Here is a 27,020-nt window from a genome sequence, read left to right on the forward strand (position 1 = left end):
TCTTTCTAAAACATTTGGTCAAAATTTTGGAACAGGTAGTAAAAATCTTATATTGAAGACAACCTAAATATATATTTTTTTAAATTTCCCCTGAAGAAAGTCTGAAATTTAAATTTTAAAAATTGTTTTTGTCTCATATTTCCGAAGTCTTTGGTACAATAATGTTTCAATTACATCCTAAATCATACCCCTAAAATTTAATGTAACAAACTTTTCCCATTATCATATAGTAAGATATATTTTGGGGTTTTTCTCTTTTTGTCGACCCATTTTATCTGTCACTGATGAATATTTTTAAAACTATTAAGCATTTATAGACTATGACTAATTTAGAAAAAAAAGAACTCTAATTTTTTTTTATTATCACATCCATTTTCGAGATATTTCAGTTTTAATGCTTGAGGAAATTTAGTGAAATTAAATTTCATGCAATATCAAATCAAATAGGTATGATAAAGTATTGTACTTTCAAACCTTTTGCGATACCAAAATATGAGACAAAAAACCATTTCTGAAATAGAGGGACTCTATTTATTTCAGGAAAAGAAGAATTATTTAGTTTTTCTTCATTATTGGACATGTTCTATCGTCCCTAAATTTTGACTACCTATTTTGGAAACACCTTGTATATTACTTAACCGAAGCTAACTATAAATTTTATAAAATAATATAATAATAATCAGGCATTAAGTGTACAGAAAAACTGAAACAATATGTTTAATAATAATGTAAAATGAAAATATGATAACATGTTGAGAATTTAATATCACTATATTTTCTCAGAAAATATACATTACGAAAGTCTCAAGTAAAATGGAAGTTTCTTTGGTGCTGTATTCACATTGTAATAATGGGTGCATAAAAACCACCCATTACAAACTATATTATGTAGTATAATTTTATGTTTATCAAAGTTTTGCTGCATTAAACAATGTATCCTTGAAAATTTATTCATGGCCCCAAAGAACTGTAGAAATAGCGGCGCAGTTCGTCGTATCCGATAGTTATTATCTGTATCCCAACCACAATATTAACAATGCACGACAGCTTTGAATCCTGATTAAATGAAGACGGATGAAGTTAACGAGGCATCAACTAATTTAAAATAATTGTCCATCCTCTTAGCATGATTTATGATCGTCTAAAGTTGAAACGTAAACACACTACAATTGCAACGACATTATTTCCAATTGTTGTCGACGAATTTTCCTCAAGTTATTAGCGAAATTGTACTTACACGTTTCCTTTCGGATTTTCGGCTGGTGTTAATCTGTTCGGAATTTTCCTGACATTCGTTTTAAACTTGTTTAAATTTCAAACTTCGATCGACAAACAATGGGAATCTTTTAGTTTCAAAGTAAATTTAAAACTTTTAACAAAAGATCTGTAACAAGACCAGCCAGCGAATTTGCAAATGTTCCGGGATTTTCAATTTGTTACATGTTTTTACAAACCATAAATTACTAATTTGTAAATAAATTTTTGACCGTCAACCAGTAAAAAGTTTTGTGAAAATTGCTTTAATGTTTGTAGTTTTAAATGAATTATGAAATTTACAACTATTACATGTATATTTCCACCTTGAAATTTTTTGCATTTTACATTATACAGTATTATGCATTAAACAGGATTTGAAATTATACGATGTTTAAGTCACACATATTTTATAGTATGTAAATATATTTTAGCAATGTTGCAAACAACACATTTAATAGTCATAAATCTCCTTTGTATTCAATTGAATATACGCAGTGACATATAGGATAATACTATGTTTGCTCCAATGGTCAGATTTCATTTAATTTTAACTTATACGTCATTATAGAAGTTAAAATTTATAAAATAATCTTCAAACGATACAAATGTAAAATATGAGAGTCATTGTTACAGATGAATGTATCGGTAACATCTTCAAACGATAAACAATAATTTTGTTTAATTGCAAAAAAGTATTCTAGGGTCACATCGTAACAACCGTGCAGTTAATTAATTGGAAGCAAACGTTGTGCTGTGGTCAGTGTGCATCTGACATAACTGTCCGATATCGCCGTGTAACGTTGTCCCGGTACTAGATGTGGCCAACCGGTCAGCGGACTGTGTCAGCAAACAGCGTAAATTTACTCCTGTCCTTCGTAATTAGCCGACTGATTAACTGGCCTTGTGTAGAGCTGTTGCTGTCTACAGTAACATTGTATCTTCTGATTCAATTTTGGTTTATCTTGTGACATACCTGATTGACACAGTTATAATGATTGGTATGTACAGGTTAATTGAACGTAAAATTATTAATTTTGAAATAACAGCAATTTCTAAAAAAATATAAATATTCAGGGTGTTCCTGAATGGCTTTGGTTTATTAGATCAATATTTTTAAAACGTCGATTGCTTGAAATGTGTGAAAAATATCATTATATTAAAAGAGCAAATTCAATTGGATTTTGAAACCTACTAAATCATATCAAATTAAGGCAACCTGTACATATTTTAGACTAATAAATTAATAAGATAACATCGTACAATTTTAATTATACATCAAGATTTTATTATTATTGTTTTTATTTAATTAGTAGTTGTACTGCAGCTTTTAAAAATTTATTATTTCGAAACAGAAGCTTAAACAGCAATTGGTCCCAAACATATTTGTTATGGGCTTTTATTGATACGTATAAGTGTATTAGTAAGACAATTAAATGAATCTCCTATCAGCTGTTACACAAAGAAACAATTGTTAGATGTAGATCTTTTTCACAAGGCTAATATATTAAATATTAAAAAATAGTATTAGTATTTGCATACTAAGAAAAAATGTTGAATAGGTAAATATTTTGATTAAATTGTAAATAAAGTTTTATATTTGATACTGAATTTTAATAATTGAATTTAAAATTAAATCTATTTATAGATATTTATTACAATTTACGAACCAAAATATTCACATACAAATTTATTTAATTAATCTGTTTATTTTGTTATGTGGTAAATTGAATTTTCCCAATTAACTATTATAGAAACGTCATGAGATTTTATAATTGAATTTTTAATGTTCTGAATAATTTAATGTTTTTATATGGAGAAAATTAAATAAAATATTTCTTATTTACTCTGTGCTAATGAAATATTACTGTAACCTAATTAACCATATCTAAATTTTGACAAGTTACAATAATAGAATTTTTCCTAATTTTAATAATTTTTTTATATATTATTCTGTATCTACTACATTTTGAATATGCCTTAAACATTATTTTCAAGAACTATTAATTATATAACAAAATATTAAATAGGGTATTTGATATTTTTTTTTTACTTTTTTCACTTGAAATTTCAATAACTTATTTCTTGAACCGACCATAAAATTTTCACACCATTTCTACCGATGTTGTAGCATACCTTATATGTAAAATGTAATAAAAACTCTCATTTCACTCGTGTATACTTCAATAGAAAAGAAAAGTGTGCATCGAATGGTGTAAAAAGATTATGGTGGTCCCTTAAAATAAGAAATTTATTGGAATAAGTTTTAAATAACATATGTAAACGAAAATACCAAAGACTGTAATATTCTGGAACAATATTAATTGCTTGTGACAGGATATTCTTTCGTTAACGTTTATATCAAGAATGAAATTTTAAATTGTAACTAAAAAACAAATGAGAAATTTGTTTAAAATATAACATGTTCAATGCGTATAAAAAATGCAATAATATCTAAAGAATTCATTTGAAAACTTCATTTTTGCTTTCTACAAACTTCTAATAAATCAGTTAAAATATATTTTTATAATTATTATTTAACTATGACCATACTATTTAAATATGATCTATGGGTTATTGGTTATTCTGAGTACTATCCTGTTTTTCAGCAATTTAAATGTAATTAATGCATGCGTTGTTCTAAATTTTTCAGTTCGTTTTCTGTGTTTTTAATGATTGGAAAAACAGAAAAAGAATATTACCCGCCTACAAAATTACTCATATTCACCGATGTGAAACTGAATAATCGTTAAAAGTTTTAATCCAATTTTCCTCTGACATTTTAAAAAGAGAAAATTAAAAAAATACCGTTTTGAATTTCAGCTAAACGGAAAGTAACAGTGCAAAATATTTTAGAAGAATAAATAACCTAACGAAGATTTCTGTCTTATATCCTTATAACATTCTAATGATTTGATTATGTGATTGGTATGTGGATTAGGTGATAATATGGTAAAATTTAAAATTGTTGTTTTGATTTGTTAAATAACATATACTTACATCAATCATTTTGAATAAAACTGAAATATACATTTTTTTAAAATAAATTTTAATGATTATTTTACTTATAATATACTTGTACTTTTACATCCATGTAACTTTTTCCTTTTGTTTGTCCAAACTTTTTCACGAGAAAAATAACTGAAAATAGAGTGTCCATTTTCAATGTATTTTTTTGGGTATTAAAATTTCTATGAATTTGGGTTTCTAAGAACATATTAAATAGGCTGTGGAAAAAATCTAAAAAAAAAACTGAAATATACATTTGTTTAAAATAAATTTCAAGGATTATTTTACTTTTACTTATAATATACTTATTCTTTTACATCCACGTAACTTTGTTCTTTCTTGTCACATCTTATTGTTTTTCTAAAATATTGTTTGTCCAAACATTTTTATCGAGAAAAATAATTGAAAATAGTTCTCTAAGCGTCCATTTTCAATGTATTTTTGTGGGTATTCTATGAATTTGGGTTTCTAAGAACATATTAAATAGACTGTTTTTATCAGTCCGGTATTGAAAATTTGCACAGGTTGTTAATGAGAGTGATTATAATATTTATTTAAAATAAAGACTTTATTCGTAAATCAGTTATTTTTAACTTTCATAAAGCTAAGTTTCATATATTTTTCAGACACAAATTTCCTCAAAAATTATGTTTTACCTTATTTTAAGCTATAACATCGTTTTATATCTCATTCAATTTATTTATTTCCAATTACGATATAAAATAAAACTATTTATGAACAATGCTTGTATTGTGATATTTGACATTCATAAAATTTTGATAAAGGCATTTAATAATCCCCATTTTACCAAAAATACCTATTAGCTGTGCAGTTCAATTATAAAACCAAATAAAAATCATTGTAACATTGTAAACAATAATCGGTTCGATGCAAACGTATCTGTATGAATAATAACCGTAACTGTAAAACAATAAAACAACAACGTATACGATGCGCAAACGAATTTGCAACTAATGGCTGTCAACAATAACCACCGAATGACTAAGTGGCATTACTGTTCGGCCTTCGAGTTGACACAGATTCCCGTACCGTGTTTCAGAATGCAGAGAATGCACCCGAAGCCCTTACTTAGAACCTCGCGATGCACAACTTCTTACAACATTATTAGACTGGGACTTTCACGTTTTCTCTTTTTTGTTGACCATTCTATGCCGTCGAATGGAGACTAACGCCGTTGCAGTCAGATGTGCTGCCGCGATAAAACAATTAAAAATAGAAGTTATAAATAATAATTAAACAACGCATTTTAATTTGCCACATCGGTTTTATATTTAGCTGGCGTCCGTTAATTTGCATCCTATAAATTTTAATAATGCCGACATGAAAAACTGTTTTCCGACGGATTACGATTTAAGCAGACCACCGATAGCACATAAACTTAAAGTTTACTTTAATATTTTACCGGCTTACCTTTTTAATTGCAAGGTAATGTGGACACCATTAACGCCCGTGCATTAAACGAGAAAACTTTTCGACTACACGTTTCTTCGCTCAAGCGAATGTTTTCGGCATTACAAAGTGACTTCGTTTTATGTCGCGGTTGCCGTTTATGAATCAATTTGTTGCGTAAATTGCGAATTGGTTTCCTTTTGAGTCTCGAGTATGGGAACGTGACTTCAATAACTGAGCGACGGATCCGTTGGAGGTACACCGATATGTCGTCTAGGAAATCACTAGTGTATTAAGTCATTTACTTAAATATGTACACATGACTTCATTGGAACATTTGCTCATCAAATTAAAGAAAATTAAATGATTTTAATTTGTATACAAAACCTTAGATGTAAAAGAAAATTGCTTTTTCTCTAAAAGGATTATTTTATAATACACAAAAGACGTCAGAGTTGATTTTAAATAATTATCCAATTATTGCTATTAACTTTTCATTTTCGTCGGTACCTATTTAAAAGTAAATAAACTAGAACTAGAATTTTATTTATTATTTACTGTTATAATTTATTTGCTAATATTCTAAAAAACAACAGTACTATGAATTTAAATAACGAACATAAATAAAACATAACGGATAATAAATTGTAATATTAATAAAGAAATATATAAACTTTTCTAAATGGTTAATGTTGTACGAGATAATCTTAGTAACACATTATTAATGTACAAGACGTAATGACGGTTCATTTTTTTTCATAAGAAATTATTTTTAAATTTTAAATTCAATCAAAATATATTTAATAAATTTTGTGAACGGTATATTTCAGGATATAAAAACATCCTTCAAATATTTACCTGAATATATTTTATTTATTTATTTATTTATTTATTTCAACGCACTTTTTTAAAGAAAATGTATTTGAATAATTTTTTTAGCATCTTAATTATAATTAATAAGTAAAACATGGTAATAAAACCTATATTAAAAAATAAATGTTTTAAATTAAATTTAAATTAAATTAATTATACATTCAAAATGAAATGAAAAATTAGTAACTGATTTAGAACTTTTAACAATTCATATTTATATATTATATGTGGCTGGATTTATTGGAAATATTAATACTAGAATTTTTTATTATTATCATTATTTTTTTTTTTTTTTTTTGAAAATTTAATGTTTCTTAAGAAATTCACACAATTTTCTTAATTTTCGTTTTTTGAACCTAATTTTCAAACTTAAATTTGAACCCACATCAAAGAATTGAATTATAAACTAAAGTTTTCTTGTCAGCTGTATATAATTAAAAATATTAGTTATTATTAATTTTCCTCTAATTTGTATCTTTTGTCGTTCATTAAATTTTACTTAAAAAAATCGATTCTTTTTCAATGTTTTTAATTAAACATGTTCTTTTATTTCAAATATTTAAATGTTTATTTAACACTTTAAAATGAACTGAAATAGAAATAAAATAAACTGATTCAGAACCTTTTAACAATTAATATTTATACTGGTGAAAAATGAAGAGGATTATTCACCTTGAAAAATAAACAACAGAGTGAGTATTTTATAATATTTTGCTGAATATATTTTTCATAATCTTTTGAATGATGATTTCCTTACTTTTCGTTCTTTTAAATGTAGATTTAAAATTTGATGTAAATCTACCGACTTCGAAATAACTTTATCTTAAAAAATTCATAATTTGTTTGATACTTTTTTAATCTAAATTTCCATTACAAACCATTGTATCGAATAAACATCAAAAATTTTCTTCTGGGTGTCTTGTTCTATCACAATAAAATATAATAAATAAAATAAATTTATTTTAATTGAAATATATATTTTTTGATTCCGAATTTTATGTCACAATCAATGTAAAATTAAATTAAATTGAAAATAAATTAACTGACTAATAATGTCCAATTAATATTTATACAGAAGGCTTTAAATGACGAAAAAAATAATAATCCTAATGTAAAAATAAATGTCTTTCTCATAACGTATTCGCCCTTACTTTTCCTTACTTTAATCTAGATTTCTAATCTACTAACATCAAAAACCTAACCTTTAACCTTTAAAAAATAATTTACAACTTGCTTGGCATTTTTATTATTAAAAATTTCCATTGCATACTACATGACAAAAGAAGTAGTGAAAAATAAATAACATGAGAATTTTAGTAAATGTATAAAAAGTTGTTAGAATTAAAATATCTTTTTTCTATACCTAATTAAAATATTGATTTTTATTTGCCAATATTCTTATGAATTTGAAAAATGTAAAGACGTATTTTATTTTTTTTATTCATTCCCATTATCAATGGGATTGATTAATTATCAAGATAATAATTATTATATAATGAAAATTAATAAGTTATTAGTTTTATTATAAATTTCCCTGATGTACAATTATAAAATCTTTTAAAATCTCCCTTAGTTGTCTATAATCTTTTAACAATAATACCTAATTAATATTTACGGAGTACTAGTTTTTTTCTTTTTGGCGATGTAGGTTTCAAATTTGACAAATTGTACTTTGATTTTTTTACTTTCTTTATTAGACTATAATAATAAAATTAATTAACGAAAGTATTATTAAATGAAAAATAAAATAATATGATTTTTTTATCAAAAATTTTCTCTGGTATCGCTGATTCTCTTATACTAGCACTGTCCAAGCATAATAATAAGTTTTATTATATAAAGGAAATGAAATACTAAATTTATAAAGTTGCATTTCTTTGGAAATATCAATATTTGATATAATTGAAAAGAAAATGTTATTTGAACATAAATAAAGAAAAATAGAATTTTGGCTTCATTTTAGGTTAAAAATAACTTTGATTTATGTCAATTTTATGTGTAATAATAAATACGATAATTATCTCTAAAAGCGTTTTCACGATTTTTTATTTAATATTACTTTATACGTTTGTTCAAATTTTTTCATGTGGAAATTTTGGAATGCGTAATAAAATGGTTAATAAACAGGTGATTCAGTCCATCGGCATACTGCAGGTATTTTGTGCCTATTTATATTTCATGTATGAAAAGCAATATCGAGATTGAAGCTATTCAAAAAAAAATAAGAGAAAAAAAAGGTTTGTTTGCAACCCATTAAAATGGTGGATGCGCCAGTGCCGTTTCGGGGGCTTAATTCGACAACACGAGTATTACTAAAAGCCCGTGTAACCATAATATTTTATTTATATCGTAAAAGCACACCAAAAACAACGATCCGGCGAACTTTAACACGTTATCTCCCGAAATATTCCCGGACTGATTTACAATCCGTATGTTTGTGGGCTTAAAACTTGAAAACCCAAAAATTTATTGCGTTTATCTATTTTAATATTCATATTCGTTAAGTCATCATCGACCGTAAATCGTGGCGAAATTTTTACACGGACTTCTCTATGTATCACACACTTTGCCGTGTAAATAAATAAATCCGTCCCACCGTACCACGGAGATCAACGGCGGGTACACGCAATACCAGTAGATAGTACACCTAAAAAATACTTCTGATCGTATACGTTCGTTCAGCGGGCGTGCGTTCCGAATAAACACCGTGGACAAGTCGTACGTGCAAGGTTGTCACAGTTACGGAATTTCTGTGAAACCGGGATTCGATTCGACTCCGTCACAAGTTAGTTCAATTAAACGTCTAAAGATATAAATTTATCATTTAAAAATGTGTATTTTTATAATATAGAGTGCCTACTATATACAACAAAGTACCTACACTATCTTGACGTATTTGATTATACAGATAATCAAATACGTCATAATATATGGTTTTAACCATTTGTTTCCATATAAAAAAATACATCAAATTTATGAAGTAATTATCTCTAATCTCTATCTTTTAGGGATAATTATCTCTAATAGTTATTCCAAGTAATATTAATCTTTTTTTCTAAACATTATTTTAATTTAAAACATAAATTATTAAACAAAAAAAACTTGAAAATACTTTTTGACATAATTATCATTTTTAATATATAGTAGTCCGTCTATTTTTCATTATTTAGGAATAAATATTTTTTTATGTATTCAAGTTCTAAAATTATAAAAAGCAACTGTCAAATCAGAGGCACAGAAAATAATATACCTCATAATATAATCAACAAAGGTTTTAACTATTTTATTATAATTTATTGTGATTGTCAAGAAATTTGTTTGCACGTGAAAAAAAAAATATATCAAACATACGTAGTATTATTGAATAAACACAAATTGAAAATATTTTTTAGAAATAAGTATTATATTTGTTATACTCCACAAAGTTATCATAAATTAAAGTTGTTTTTACTATAAACTGAAACCAATTTTTTATTAAATACAACTATTTATATTTAGTTATTCAAGTAATATTCACATTTTTTTAATAACACTTTCATTTAAAACATATATTATTAAACAAAAAAACTTGAAAATACTTTTTGACATAATTATCATATTTAAAACATATAGTAGTCTAAAAAATTGCTATAAATCCAAGTTATTTTTAATAGAAGTCAAAACTCTATATTTCATTATTTATGGACAAATAATTTTTTTATGTTTTCATATTCAAGAATTATAAAAAGCAACTGTATAAATTTAACTACTTCCTTCATTTAATATTATTTAATCTATTTCATAATGGAATTTTTGGACAACGATAGATAAGAGAATCAGGGAAATCAGAGGCACAGAAAATAATATACCTCATAATACAATCAACAAAGGTTTTAACTATTTTATTATAATTTATTTTAATTGTCAAGAAATTTGTTTGCACGTGGAAAAAAATATATCAAACTTACGTGGTATTATTAAATAAACAAAAATTGAAAATATTTTTTAGATATACGTATTATATTTGTTATACTCCACAAAGTTATTATAAATTAAGGTTGTTTTTAGTATAAACTGAAACCAATTTTTTATTAAATACAACTGTATATATTTAGTTATTCCAAGTAATATTCACATTTTTTAATAACACTTTCATTTAAAACATATATTATTAATCAAAAAAAAAAAAAAACTTGAAAATACATTTTGACATAATTATCATATTTAACATACAGTGGTTTAAAAAAATTGCTATAAATCCTAGTTATTTTTAATAGAAGTCAAAACTCTATATTTCATTATTTATGGACAAATAATTTTTTTATGTTTTCATATTCAAGAATTATATATATATATTATTGTATAAAGTTAACTACTTCCTTCATTTAATATTATTTAATCTATTTCATAATGGAATTTTTGGACAACGATAGATAAGAGAATCAGGGAAATCAGAGGAACAGGAAATAATATACCTTATAATTTAATCAATAAAGCTTTTAACTATTGCATTATAATTTATTCTAATTGTCAAGAAATTTGTTTGCACGTGGAAAAAATATAATCAAACTTACGGAGTATTATTGAATAAACACAAATTGAAAATATTTTTTAGAGATAATTATTATATTTTTTATACTCCATCAAAGTTGTTTTTAGTATAAACTAAAACCAATTTTTTATTAAATGCCACTGTATATATTTAGTCATTCCAAGAAATATTCACATTTTTTTTAAAACATACTGTATATTATTAAATAAAAAAACTTGAAAATACTAATACCATATTTATTATAATCTATAAAAATTGCTCTAAATATATGTCAATACTCTATTTTTCATTATTTATGAAGAAATAATATTTTCTTTAGTTAATTGAGTTCTAATATTATAAAAATGTAACTGTATAATGTATTATTACTTGATTCGTTTGATAATATTTTTATGGAACAGATTTAAAAAAGACTGTTTACATTTTTAAAAACACAGTAATAATAATAATAATTTTACAGCTTTTTGTCACCTTATTATTGAGGTATTGAGAACGAAATTTCTTGAACGTACTTCGTTGTATTTTTACAAATTAATATTTAAATTTTAGATATATAAACAGCATTACTGTTATACTTTTATAATGAAAAAAACTGAAAATCTGTCAAATTTGTCTACTTTTTCTGTATTTTTTTTTTTAATTTAATTTTTAAATGAGCCATAACATTAACAAATATTCCTTTTTTTTATGTGTTGTTTCTTAAAACGTGAATTCCAATTATTTTATAACATTTATAATTATTTTTCAACATATTTCGTGCACTTTTTCTGCTATTGCAGTATCTTTATATCTCTCTCACAGAAAAGTCTCCGATTTTCTAAGACAATTCACTACACAATTCAGTTATAGTGCGTTCATTCGTTACTCTTACTGTATTAAATATTTAATAATTATTAACTGTCATAAAAATATTATATTTTAAAGTAAAAACTATCTGCAATACTAAAGTTTTTCAAGAATCTAATCGGACACAAAACAACAACGCATAAAATACATTTATTTGAAATAAATCTTTAACAAAAAATTATAAAAATTCAAAATGTTAAAAATGAGTGCATTCTCATACATAGACCTCAATATGACATCCTTTTAGTTATACTGAAAATTTTACAAAATACTGTACAAAAAAGACCTGTTTTCTATACATGTATGTTTATTATTATCTTTATTTATTTTATTTTATTTTTTTTTTTTTCAGATTCGAGAGGATGCACAGGTAGGAACAAAATATGTAAAATTTGTTTACACGCGACTACAGATCTTAACATTCTCATTAAATTTCATGTTCCAAATTTTGATGTAACATTTAAAATAAACCAGATTATGGTTTTGACACATTCATTATAACCGGCAAGGATGTTTATCTATATGAAATTTAACTTAAGACGTAGAAAGTCCATCAAAAACACAAAAAATCACCTTCAAAAACTTTCATTCTGAACACCTCAATAACAAAGATGTATTAAAGTAGCCCACCTTTAATAGGCACTTCGTATATGGTTGAATTTGTTAGTAATATTATGATAATAGCAACGATTTAACCACGTACCCATATAAAATCAGTACACTTTGTGAGAAGCACTTCCCCCATTTCCAGATTATTCCTCACCCCCGTTGGCTTTTTGTCGGTTGCACCGACGCAATCAATCTTTCATGGTTAGAAATTATGTCTGTAACAATGCAACCCAAACAAAATCAATAATTCAACTAAGAAAGGTTATCACCCCAAAACCGTATAGTGAACCCACCCTACTGCCATTCCGGGGGTCTTAAAATTCCAACACCGATAAATATTACGGATGTCGATATTTTGCTGTACGAATGTGTATATTTATAACCGATTATTTAAGTTTGTATATAATTTACGTAAAGCTAACGTAGCGGAAGAACAATTACAAATTTTCCGCTCATGTGGTCACCAGGCTGATATAAAAAACAATAATTAATTAAAGACTTGAAGTTTATCTTTCTTAAAGTCGATGATTAATAATGGTACGAATGCTCACGAATCATTTGTTTATAAACAGCGATAAAGATAAATTAAATAGAATAAATGCATAATTTACGGACGTATAAACAATACATGCACAATCATAAAATGTGCTGTTATTGCTTGTTCAAATTATTGTTATTTATATTTGTTATGTATTGCGATTCTGATTGCATATTGATCTTAATAATTAGAAAATTAATTTTATTCTACACAGTAATTTTTTTATGGAAAAATTGATTTTCGAAAGTAATTAAAAACAACAATTACGCCACGAATTTATAATTTAAACCAGCTGTTTGGAATATTAATGCACAATGCTTAATGGCCTTGTTATTTTATTGTTTCCCTTTTCCTCTTAATTTACATTGTTTTATTTTAATAGCTATATTATAGCACGATCCAATAATTAGCTTAATTTAAGATTTTTAAACAAGTAACAGAATATTAATTGATTATTAATATTCAGTAATCTATTGAGTTTAAGTTTCAAAGCAGTACATCATTTGCTCCCTTCAATTAACTTGTTCAGTTGTCGCAATTTTATTAAATACATTATATTACATGTTATTTTTGTAGTACAAGGTTGTATCTTCAGATAATGATCCACTTAAAGTAATGTTCAAATGAGAACCTCATTAAATTTTAAATCTATTTTATATTCAAAAACTTCACAAACTGACGTCATTTAATTTTAATTAATAATTTTATCGTTATTTTATATAAACTACTAAATATTACTTTTCATAGAAATCTATTTTTGTTAATTTAATACATTAAATATTAATATATTATAATTTTGTCATTAGCTTTTAAATTACAAGTAATAATAGTACATAGATACGTAGATCGAAAAATAAAATATTTTTAATGTGTGCAATTAAGGTTTTATTGTATTTTAGAAATCACTGCACCACAATAAATAAAAATTGAATAAATAAAATATAAATAATATCATGATATCATGTATATATATATATATATATATATATATATATATATATATATATATATATATATATATATATATATGTTCAGTACAGTTTTCATATTTACATTATTTTCTATTAACTTAATTTAATTTTTAGTATTTTTATATCGGACAACAAAATTTAACAAAATATTTTACATTTTGTGTGCTTTATGTTATTAATAATTATATTTGAAAATAATTGCAGTATATTTAAAAAATAAATATAAACTGTTATAATTTTAAGTTGTCAGGATAATCTCAGAAATATATTTTTTTAAAAAATAAACTCGAAAGTTATTATTACTTGCATTTTTTACTTATGTTTTGTGTTTAAAAAAAGATTTGTTATATTTGTAAAAACTTATTATTATTATTTTTAGTACAAATTTATTTATTTTATCACATGTTTTAGCAACAATATTTGTTGTTGTTGTTCAATTTTTTAGTAATAATTAATAAACAGTTTAAGTTTCTAAAATATTTTATTTTGTTATATTTTTTTACTTGTATACAGGGGAATTTATTTAATATAATAGATCAGAAAGGTGAAAGTGTTACTTCCTGACAAACAGTTAATATAAACGAATATGACAAACGGTTAATAATTAAAATTGATATAAAGGAATATTTATATGAATATGTTATATGTTGTTGTTGTGTTGTTGGTCTGTATTATTTGACCTTGAAAAAAAATTGTATATAAAATTTATTATTTTATACATCGTCTTTCTGTCTTTGTAATTCTCTTCTAAAACACAATTCCTTAAACCCTTCACAATTTGTATTCATTTCAGCATCGACTTCATTATTAGAGCCATTTTTTCCGCCGTGTCATTGTTTCAAATTTGGAAATAAGAATTATTCACTGGTTGATAAATTAGGCGGAAATGGTGGATACGGAGCATCTCATTCATTCTTAGTTAGTTAACACATGTGTCTCATTCCAAATGAGATGTTAAAACGATCTGTACTAATAATATATCCTGATATTGTTGAAATTTTAAATCATTTCTGAAGTGATACTTCAGTAGACGATCTTTCATTTCATGATATTGTTCATATAAAATCATCACTCTGATCATTCGTTTTCTTTTTCAAAATGAAGTAATTAAACACTGCTAAATAATCAATTTTATATGAAAAATTTAATTTTATTTATTTAAGTGGTATCTAATGGCAAACTAAACTATGTAGAAACTTAACAGTTTAACAATTTATTGTGAAAGATTATATTTCCTGAAATTAACCTCGTTGGAATTAGATCATATTATTATTTTTGTATGTGGTACTATTTTTAACCTTCTTGATTCACAAAAAGCGAAATAAGCATCATACAAATTCTTCAAGCATCTCATGTAAACCTCATACTGACCATCCATTTGTCTCTACTACATTAAATTCTAAATTTTTATTTACCAAAAATTAATTAAAAATAAGAGCTTAATTTTTTTTTTGTAATTTTTGTTTATATTAAAAAATAAAGATTTTGTTTCGTTTAATTATTTATTAATTTTAATTCAAAGAAGAGTGTGTGAAGGTTTTTATTATTATTTTATTATACAGCTTGACACCCTCATAAAATTTGTATATTTTGTCAGATTTTAACAATCTTTTTTTTCAATTGTAAAACATGAAATATAATGAAAAGTATATACTCCAAATTCCAATAATTAATGAATCATGAGTAGAAATTAATTCAGAACAATTAAGAAAAATAACCACTTATTTACCAAAAAGATAAGTAAATAAAATATGGATATTAAGAGTATTAGTATAAGTATAGATTTATTAGTATAATATTCCAATATATGTATAAGTATATGAATTGAAGAAAAAAAAGTAGAAAAAAAAAATATTGATTTTTTGATTTGATTTAATATAAAACGTGAAACCTCAATTTAATAAAAATTGTTAAATTTTCAAAAATTTATAAAAATTCGAAAATTTATGTTATCAACAATTTTTTTTTTTTTTGAAAATTTTCTATTTTTCATGGACTTTTGGAAAAAATAGGAACATAGTATAACGAATTCCGTTCATAAATATATCAAGTAAAAACTTTAAAAACCAGTATTGTTCAATATAAAATTAATTTTAATTATTTATTAATATTTGAATTCAAAGAAGAGCGTGTGAAGGTTTTTATTATACAGCTTGACACCCTCATAAAATTTGTATATTTTGTCAGATTTTAACAATCTTTTTTTCAATTGTAAAACATGAAATATAATGAAAAATATATACTTCAAATTCCAATAATTAATGAATCATGAGTAGAAATTAATTCAGAACAATTAAGAAAAATAATCACTAATTCACCAAAAAGATAAGTAAATAAAATGTGAATATTAAGAGTATTAGTATAAGTATATATTTATTAGTATAATATGTTCCTATTTTTTTCCAAAAGTCCATGAAAAATAGAAAATTTTCAAAAAAAAAAAATTGTTGATAACATAAATATTCAACTTTTTATAATTTTTTGAAAAAGTTGAAAAAAAAAATGAAAAAATATTGATTTTTTTATTCAATTTAAGACAAAAACGTGGAACCTCAATTTAATAAAAATTGTTAAATTTTCAAAAAATTATAAAAAGTTGAATATTTATGTTATCAACAATTTTTTTTTTTTTTGAAAATTTTCTATTTTTCATGGACTTTTGGAAAAAAATAGGAACATAGTATAACGAATTCCGTTCATAAAAATATCAAGTAAAAATTTTAAAAATCAGTATTGTTCAATATAAAATTAATTTTAATTATTTATTAATATTTTAATTCAAAGAAGAGTGTGTGAAGGTTTTTATTATTATTTTATTATACAGCTTGACACCCTCAAAAAATTTGTATATTTTGTCCGATTTTAACAATCTTTTTTTCAATTGTAAAACATGAAATATAATGAAAAATATATACTTCAAATTCCAATAATTAATGAATCATGAGTGGAAATTAATTCAGAACAATTAAGAAAAATATCCACTAATTTACCAAAACGATCAGTAAATAAAATGTGGATATTAAGAGTATTAGCATAAGTATAGATGTATTAGTATAATATTCCAACATATGAATGAGTATATGAATTGAAGAAAAAAAGTTGAAAAAAAATGAAAAAATATTGATTTTTGATTCGATTTAATATAAAACGTGAAACCTCAATTTAATAAAAATTGTTAAATTTTCAAAAATTTATAAAAAGTTGAAAATTTATGTTATCAACATTTTTTTTTTTTGAAAATTTTCTATTTTTCATGGATTTCTGGAAAAAAATAGGAACATAGTATAACGAATTCCGTTCATAAGAATATCAAGTAAAAACTTTAAAAATCAGTATTGTTCAATGTAAAATTAATTTTTTTATAAGATATTTTAATTTTTTTCAATTGATTAAGATAAGTTCATCACGCCTAAAGATAGAACATTTTGAAAAAAAATATATGATTTTTGATTTTTCATAATAAAAAAATTAAAAAATTACGTTATCAATAAATTTATTTTTTTAAAAATCTTTCATTTTTTCAAATTTAAAATTAATTTTTCTCTAAGAAAATATCAATTTTTTACTCAATCGAATGAGTAGATATTTTGAAAAAGAAATTATCGATAGCTTAATTTTTCGATTTTTTATAACTGAAAGTAAATGAAGCCATGATTCTAAATAATTACCAAATTGTGCTTATTAATTTATATTTTCATGCTTCATGCATTAAAAAAAAAATGGTCAAAAAATACAAGTTTTATAAGGGTGTCCCGCTTTGAAATTGGCCACACTGTGTATTATATTATTAATATTTATAAAAGCTATAAAATAAATTATTTTTTCATTTTAGAAAATTTGAAAAATATTTTTAATCATTGCAAAATTATAATATTATTAAAATTTAATAGGGAAAAATATCATATAATATGTGGAAATATTTTTAATCTTTTGGCAACGATAAAGCGAAATTAACGTTATCCAAGCTCCCGGTCCTTCCAGCAAGTCATCACAAGCCAACGCCACCCTGACCATCCTTTTGTCTCCACCAGCACCACGTACGATCCATCAGCATCCGGCATATCGATTCGGTCCGCATCAAGAATATTCACTCGGCATCAGGGAGTATGACCGGCACGGCGGCTATTAGCGTAATGCCGCCGCCGTCGCCGCCGCCGCCGCCGCTCTCCCGCCGGCTGCGTGTACACACGTAGGACGTCGCCGAGCCGGCAACGCCGCGCTAGGGAGGCCTAGCAGCCCGGGCCGCTGCCTGCCTAGTATCGCCCGAGTTCGCCTTGTCGATGTGTAATTTCATCTCGTGAACGGTGGTATACGCACACGACGGAACGGGTGACGTTCAATCCCGTCAGTCAATCCGACGAGGCGGCCGCACCGCACCGTCGTCGAAACAATCCCGACAAACCAAACGACAACAATCACACCAAATTAATCATTTGAATAACTAGAACAAAAAAATTAAAAAAAAAAAAAAAACGAACAGAAACTGTACGGAATATAAAAGAGCGGTACGCCGGCAGTGTTGGCGCTGAAATCTCGGCCCCCGCAGACTCTTCGCACTCCTCCTTCTCACTTAGACACCGCTCACCCACCACCACTTATCTGCAGTGTGTCTCTTGTGTGTGTAGTTCCGTAGTGTTATTTACATTCTACATGTGAACTATATAGGTTAGTTTTTTCGTCTATTTTGATCTTGTTCTCGTAGCCGTTAACAGCGGGCCACGAATTAATGTTGCTCTCGGTGCACGGCCCCCCCAGTGATTTGTTGTTGTTGCGACCGATCTCGGTAAACATTCGGACGTTCGTGCACGCCGGTTTTGCATAGTACGGCGGCCACCGTCGTGAACGTAAAAAGAAACAAAAGTCCGAAGGAATTATGCAATTCCGCAGGCACGACCGAACGACACGTACGAATTTACAATTTTATCTGTGCTATTTTGATTTAAACAAACAGGTCGAGTCTCTATTATGTTCGAGTACGTTACGTGCATTTGTTTTATTTATTTGAGCGTTGAAGTTGGTGAAAACCGACGGTTTTCTGTGTGTGTGATGTCGAAACATTCGCCACATCTTTTTTTTTAACCATTATCTTGGCATGTTCTCGTGTAGATCTGTCACGAATAATATTTCTCGTTGGTAGGAAACTAATTGACACGCAAAAATGTTTTGTTTATTATTTACAATGTATGTAACAAATGTCAACATGATTAACAGTTTCCAAATATATTCTAATATCTGTGTTCGAGCTAGTTTGTTTGTTTTGAAGTTAAATGCCAGATAATGTATAAAAATATTTTTTTCGTTTCAAATAATTTATATTTAGAAAATTATACAATAAATCGTCAATTAGTTGCAATGCGATTTGCATTTTACTTTTAATATCAATTAGTATTTAAATTTTATCATTCACTAATTTATTACTGTTACTGTTTTATTAATTAAACTATATTTAACATTCTTTTTATCAATAAAAAGCTTAAAAATATCGTTCCACACTCATTATGATAATATTAAAACTGGTATTTTGTAATTAGTGTAATAAATTACTAAATATTACACTATATAATAATTTTATTATAATTAATTTTAATTAATTTACATTTTTAATAAATATACATTTTAATTTTTTAATTTGTTAATAAATGTAGATATATAACAATCTTATTATAATTATTTCTTTAATTAATTTTAATTAATTATTAGTAAAATAAATATTCTGTGGCTTATATACAGTTTACTTGAAATAATAGTTTCAATTATTAGAATTATTTACATTATTCATAAAAAAACTAATCTATTCTAAGATCTATTTCCATATTTATAATGAACCATTCTTAGAAAACTTGTATATTTAAACCAGATATTGTTTAAATTTATATAATTTTTTGAATTGAAATAAAAATAAATTTTACACTTATTAATAGTTAATTTAGATTAGAAAAATAATATTAACAATTTATATAATTGTTGTTAATTATAATCTGATTTACAATAAGGTAATTTTTTATATGTTTAAACATATACATATTTTTATCTAAATATTTTATGAAATATTAAATGCTTATGAGGTAATTAATGTCAAAATTTTAATAATTCCTGGACTGTTTTGTTCAAATTATTTATTTATTAATATAACTGAATATTTTAGTATATTTAAAGGAGCGTGTGAATCTTTTTGTTACAATTTAATTAAAATATATTATATTGTTAATAATTCTGTGATTTATTTCTGTTTTTCAGAAAATATAATAATTTGAAAAATATTTTTAGTTTTTATAAAAAGATAAAAAATTCTTATTTAAAATATTAAACTTTTATTATATTGTTAAGAATTCTATGGTTTATTCTTTTATTTAGTAATAGTAATTTGAAAAATATTTTTAGTTTATAAAAATTTCATATTTTGCAAAATGTGTATCTTAATTGATTTAGATCTATTTTTTATCATAAATTATTAATTATTTAAAACTTGAAATAAAATTAAAATGGATTTTGAATATTTTAAAATACATTTTACCTTATTATAAAGATTAATACATATTATCTTGTTAGTAATTTAAAAAATATTAATTTTAAATTATTTTTAATTATAAAACTTTTATAATAGTTTAATTGATTAAATTTTATACATGGTAATTACCATTTCATTTTATAAAATTAATACATATTAAATTGTTAATAATTATTGTAAAATACTCCTCTTTTTAGAAAAAAAATAGTAATTTGAACAATACATTGAGTGGAAATTATTTTTTACTTTTTAAAAGCTTATAAAAATTTAAATGATATGAATTTTATAGATATTAATATTTATGTTAACCTATTATAAAATTTACCACAGAAACAAGGGATGTTAAATAATATTGCATATTCTAAATTTTTAACTATCAAAATATTTTATGGGATAATAAAAAAAATTCAATCAAAATTAATTAATTACGGATTTTACTCAAAATAAATGTAATAACTAATTATTTTAGTATATTTTAACTAAAATAATATTATACATTAATTGACGTATTTTTGGTTCTTATAATTCCCCAATTTTTAGAAGAAATGTTAAACTTATTTTTAATATTGAAATAGAGTTGAAGATGACTGCCGATTTTTTTTTACATAAACAACATAAAAAACAGAAGATGTAATATAATATTGAATATTATAATTATAAATGTTTTGCGGAATATTAAGTGTATAAATGTTAATTAAGAGAGAATCTGTGGTCCTTTTTATTAATATTTTATTAATATATATTATATTATTAATAATTAATTTATCTTAAAAGGTCTGTTATTTATTTCTTTTTTGGAAAAAACAGTAGTAGTGAAAATATTTTATATTATTATTTTAAATACTTGGATTAGTTGATTTATATCCATTTTTTATTATGAATTTTTATTAATGATATTAATGATAAGCCTGTTATTTTTGTTTATTAATATTTAAATTTTTGTAATACAAAATATAAACTTTGCAAATATTAAAATTAATTTTTAGTGATAAATTAAAAGGTATTAATCTATTTAATATTCAAGTATGTATTATGCATAAAAGGCATTAAGCTTTTTTGTCACAAAACAACTTATCAAATATTTAAAAATGTATAAAGTTAAAATCAGTAAAGTTTTTGGATTTTATATAAATATTATTTGTATTTATACAAATATTTTTCATTCATTTTTTTTTTTTTTTTATAAAATTGAAATAAATTTAAAATATTTTAGAATATTTTTATTAAAACGGAGTGTATATGAACATTTTTATGACCATTTTATTAAAAAATAAATTAAACCTGCTTTTACAGAATTTTGTGTGGATTTTTTTTACTCGACTACGTATGCACTCGCGTTTTCAGTTAAATTATTATTTTTTATTTATTTAAATTTTTTCCAAATAAAAAATATTGCAGCTTTGACTCAAAAAAACTTGTTAACCCGATGTGATCATTTTTATTTATAACACGGCACGGTAAATTAAAATTTAATCGTAAATATTTTAAAACTCGTTGGTTTGAAGTTTATTTCGGTTCGGACTAATAAATAATTATTGAATCCGTTACTGGATTTAATTCTGGATTTATTCAGTTAGTCAAAAAAACCACTTAGATTGAGCAAATAAATTTCATATCTCAAAAACTATATTCGTAAAAGCATTTTTAATATAATAGGATTTTAGATCATCCCCAAAAAATAAAAATGACAAATTTCATATTTTTCTAAAAATGGAACAAACATTTTTTTATAAATACCTTTTCACCGCTTTTATTATGCATCCAAACAAAAACGGATGACTCTCAGAAAAAAACAATTTACGCTTTCGTTGCTGCATTAATTATTTTAATAACCCTTGTTAGCTTGAACAACAGAAAGCTATTCTCGAAAACCCATTTCCACCTCCTGAATTGCAGAAAGAATCTGTGCTGTATGAATTTATAAGCGTTCATTTTCTCATGTTACGGAAATAAAATGCAAATTTTAATTAGTTATGCATCACAGCTATTAAAACAATACATAAATATTAATACAAATTAGCAATTAAGTTTTTTACTGCTTTTAAATACGTTTTTTGTTATAATGTGCATTAGGATTGCTACATGTACGTAATTATGGAAACAAACTTGATTTTACCCATGATAAAAGTGATTAATATCACATGGTTTGTAACTGACTGTCTGAGATATAATTGCAATAGAATTATGTATGGAGTTGTTGATGTGCAAGGTAATTCGAATAATTGATTCATTAGAAGTTTATAAAAGGATTAAAGGTTATCAACATGAAATTTTGGTTGTAGGTTTAATGTTATGTTTTCTATTCATTTTTTTACAACTTCATACAGTATTGGCAGACTTTAAAAATATGTAAATTGCTATCGCCCTGTATATACAAACCTAATACAATTTAGACCAAATATGTATACACTGTATACAAACATATCGGTGAATATTTTTATAATAATGTTAATTTTACAACATAGTAGTGTAAAATTAATTAAAATACTAATTACAAATTATTTGTAGAAATAAAACTTTAAAATAGCATAAGTTGTTCTACTTTTTGCTTAAAACAAATCATCAGTAAAATTAAAATGTTTATTTTTTTATTGTTTAACTATATAATTGTTAAATTTTTAAAGGGAAGTTAATTATGGTTATATATTTTTTTGATCGTAATAACAAAAATTATTTGAATTTTAAAAAAATTACTCAACTTTCTGCCAATACTGTACATTCAAAATATTATGTTGAAAAGATCATTATTTGTGTATACGTTAACAGAAGTATTAATATAATTTGAAAACATTTCTTATTTTTAGTAATTTCTATGCAAATACTCATTTTAATTATAGAATATTTTGTTGGTAGAGAATAAAATTCTGTGTCGGATAGTGTGAATATATTATAGAGGTTCCAATGGAAATAAAGTTATTGTTGTTTAATACTTTACTTTTGTTAATGTGAAGAATAAACTTTTGAACATTACAATGGATGAGCTTTCAGTTAATCAGTTCATGAGTGAAAATTTTTGGAGTTTTGGAGTACATAGAGTTAAAAAATGCAATAAAATTTATAGAAATATATGTACATATAAATAATACCCTATGTATTAAAATGTAACATTTCGAACTTTAATGAATTGGTCAGGTGTTAATTTTTTTAATTAACATAAAATTAAAACTAACAATTTATAATGTAATTAACATACTTGTACATTAATTTTTTTAAATGCTTAAAATTAAAAAAACATTAAATAATGTTTAAATTTTAAAAATTTAAATAATATTACATATAATAATTCTAAATTTATATTTTTCACAATATTTTGTTCAATATTAAAATTGAAACACAATTTGAACAAAAATGTTTTTATGTATTTATTTTATTAAGTGTAAATAAATTTAATAACTAAATATAACTGTATAATTTAATTAAAGGATGGTTTGGAATCATTTTATTGTTATTTTATTGATATATGTTTAATATTCATTACTAAAATAAAAATTTTGTGAGTAATTTCATTCAGTTAACGAATTTCCTTTTTTATGTTTTTAAACTGAAAACGAATTTTACAGATACAAATTAAAATTTATTTTTTCTGAACACAAAATTATAATTTGTTTCATGTATGGTAATATAATTTAGTTTTGTATTTTATCACATCTAAAATTTTTATTTATCAAATAATAAAATTGTATAGGTTAAAATAAAATTTGTGTTATTAAAAATGTTGACATACGTTTAAAAACCAAATTAAAAATTGTATTTAAAATTTTATTAAAAATGGTGGTAACATTTTGTGTGAGTTTTCTCATATCTCATTTTTTATTTTCAATTAAAATTCATATAAAAAAAATGTCAATTTTATTTTTATTATGACATGATAAATTAAAATTTAATCGTAAATATTTCAAAATCAGTTGATTTGAAGTTTATTTTGATTCAATTTAATTCTCGATTTATTTACTTTCCCAAAAATCACTTACATTAAGTTTACAAAACAGGAAAAATCGTGTATTTTAAAATATAATATTTCTGATCTTTAATGCAGGATATTCACCCCACAAGCTGATAAAATTTAATGGTAAATTATAATTAAGTTAAACATTTTTTCGCATAATCGTGGATTATTCAATAACACTCACTAAATGAACCGTGATGATTTTTATTTTTGCGTACGTCACAATCACGGCAATATAAATGAGTTATTTATAAACAGGCTCACCGAAAGCAATTGTTGTTGCGCTTTTATTATTAGACTGTCCGTAATTCATTGGCACAATATTGTCATTTTCCCTTTGGACTATTTTTAAATAGAACAAACAACTTAATTAAATTAGTAGTATTCTAATATTGAGTTTCTCCCCCATCCCGGTCTCGTCTTACTTGATGACCAATCTGTTGACACAACCATCAACCTAATGGTTTTAAAATGTTTTTATTTTGATTGTTATTAACGGCAGGAACTGTACAATGTTTTATAGGGTTGTTACATACGTACGACGTCAATAAAGATTAAACGATCGCCGGTTCGTTGGAAGCCGTAATAGTTTCCAGTTTCTAAATAGAAGAATTATCTTAATCAACTTAAGACGAGTCAATCGTTCTTTCAGTTAAGAAATTATGGCACTCATAATGAATATATTTATAATACCAGGATAATTTTACTACCAGACTTAATTGATTTCTGTTCAAGATTGGTCAATGAAATCAATTCACTAACCATAAACAAAATAAATATGTGGTGGGCCCTAATTGAAATACAAATAAACAAACTTGTCAATGATTCAAGTAAAATAATTAATTAATTATAATAATTAGTGAAATATCGCCAAAAAGTTTTTAAGAGAAATATAGACACATTTTTTTTTTATTTTTAAATTGTAGAAAAAATGTATGCTTTTGGAGAAAGTTGATAAATCTGTATAGAAATTAAGTGAAAATGACACAGCCTCTTCATTGTCATTTCAGATTTTTCTTTATGTTTTTTCTATTCTTCTGAAAAATGTCACTTTTACAGAACAATATGAGATTTCATTTTTGTGGATATTTAAAAAAAAACATCTAAAGCATTAAATGATGTTTAAACAGGCATTCCTAAAATGATGGCCTTGAAATACGTAAACTATTGCATAAAATTGATAAATTTGTACAGAAATTAAATGAAAATGATGCAGCCTCTTCATTGTCATTTAATTTATTTGTTTACACTGAAAAATATCACTTTCTAAAATACTTTAGAATTCTACTGAAAAATTTTTCCTGAAAATTTTGTGTTTCAGAAAATGGTTATAAAATTTCTCAAAATTTGGAAACAAGATACTTTTAATGTCACTGAAAAAAGATTTTTAATCATTTGAATTAATTTCAAAATTGATTTACAATTACAATTTGTTTCAAAACAAACAAATATTGTATAAATAAATATTTTTATATTTACTAAAAGTAGAAGTTTTAAACATTTGTTTGAATATTGCTTCTTAAGTGATTTTGTAAAAAAAGATAAAGCAGATTAATATTTTTCATTTATATATGTAAAGATCTCAGTACCAAACAATCATGATTGACTTTTAAATTTATAATTTTCAAATTATTGTCCAAAATTCGATTTCTACTTAAAATATCACCCAGAAAAATTTGTGTTTCAGAGAATACGTATAAATTTAGAAAAGTCGGTAAATGAATGTTATTATCCTATAACGTTTCCTTTAATCTTAATGAACAGAAATTATTACTCATTTAAATTTATTTGAAAATTGATCGTACTAAAATATTATCAAATTATCAATTCGCAATTTTTAGAAAAAACAAAAGTTTTATAAATTAATATTTTTTATATTTAAATACTAAAAGATAACGATTTTTTTAAACATTTATCTCAATATTGTTTCTTAAGTGATCATGTCAAATATAAAAAGGGAAAAGCAATTTAAATATATTTTTTATATAAATATTTGAATATTTCGGTACTGAACAAATAATAACGTGCAGTCAAAAAGTCGATCCATATAAAAATACTTCAATTTCCTATTCTTTTACCTCTCATCTTTTCAATCATTACTGACGTCCAAAATAATACTTTTCAAATCATTCCCAATGTTCGTGTTTATTTTTGGAATTTTGCTGTGTAATATCTCCCACATCGTCCCAACGGATTTAAAATTCATCCCCCAAAGCCTCATTGAAACTTTTGGAACTACGGCCAATCCTAGTTTAGGTCGTTAACCTTCTAGAGGATTAATTGTTAATTATATTTTTATACATTCCTGGAGTTTAGATATTAAATGTGTACACGTGAAGGTATGCCAGCAGAATATCATTGCTTTATATAATTTTTCATGAAATCAATGTTTACGCAATATTTCAAACAGATGTGGATATTATAAATTTGATGAGATGATTTTTTACGATTGTTATGACTATTTCGCCATAGGTTTCTTTTGAAGAAGTATTTTTAAATGCAGCTACAGCCTGACTTTAACGATT

At 24.2% G+C, this 27,020-nt stretch overlaps 1 protein-coding gene across 1 annotated transcript in view; it reads left to right on the forward strand.

Annotated features, from left to right (window-relative positions):
* Nucleotides 1–27,020, forward strand: part of LOC109594608 (cAMP-specific 3',5'-cyclic phosphodiesterase 4A) — a 142,458-nt gene that overhangs the window by 30,360 nt on the left and 85,078 nt on the right. The window contains exon 2 of the mRNA XM_020009826.2: nt 12,276–12,293. Coding sequence (XP_019865385.2) covers nt 12,276–12,293 — 18 coding nt within the window. The remainder of the gene's footprint in view (nt 1–12,275; nt 12,294–27,020) is intronic.

The sequence above is a fragment of the Aethina tumida genome, chromosome 2 (assembly GCF_024364675.1).
Source record: "Aethina tumida isolate Nest 87 chromosome 2, icAetTumi1.1, whole genome shotgun sequence".
Classification (NCBI taxonomy): Eukaryota; Metazoa; Arthropoda; class Insecta; order Coleoptera; family Nitidulidae; genus Aethina; species Aethina tumida.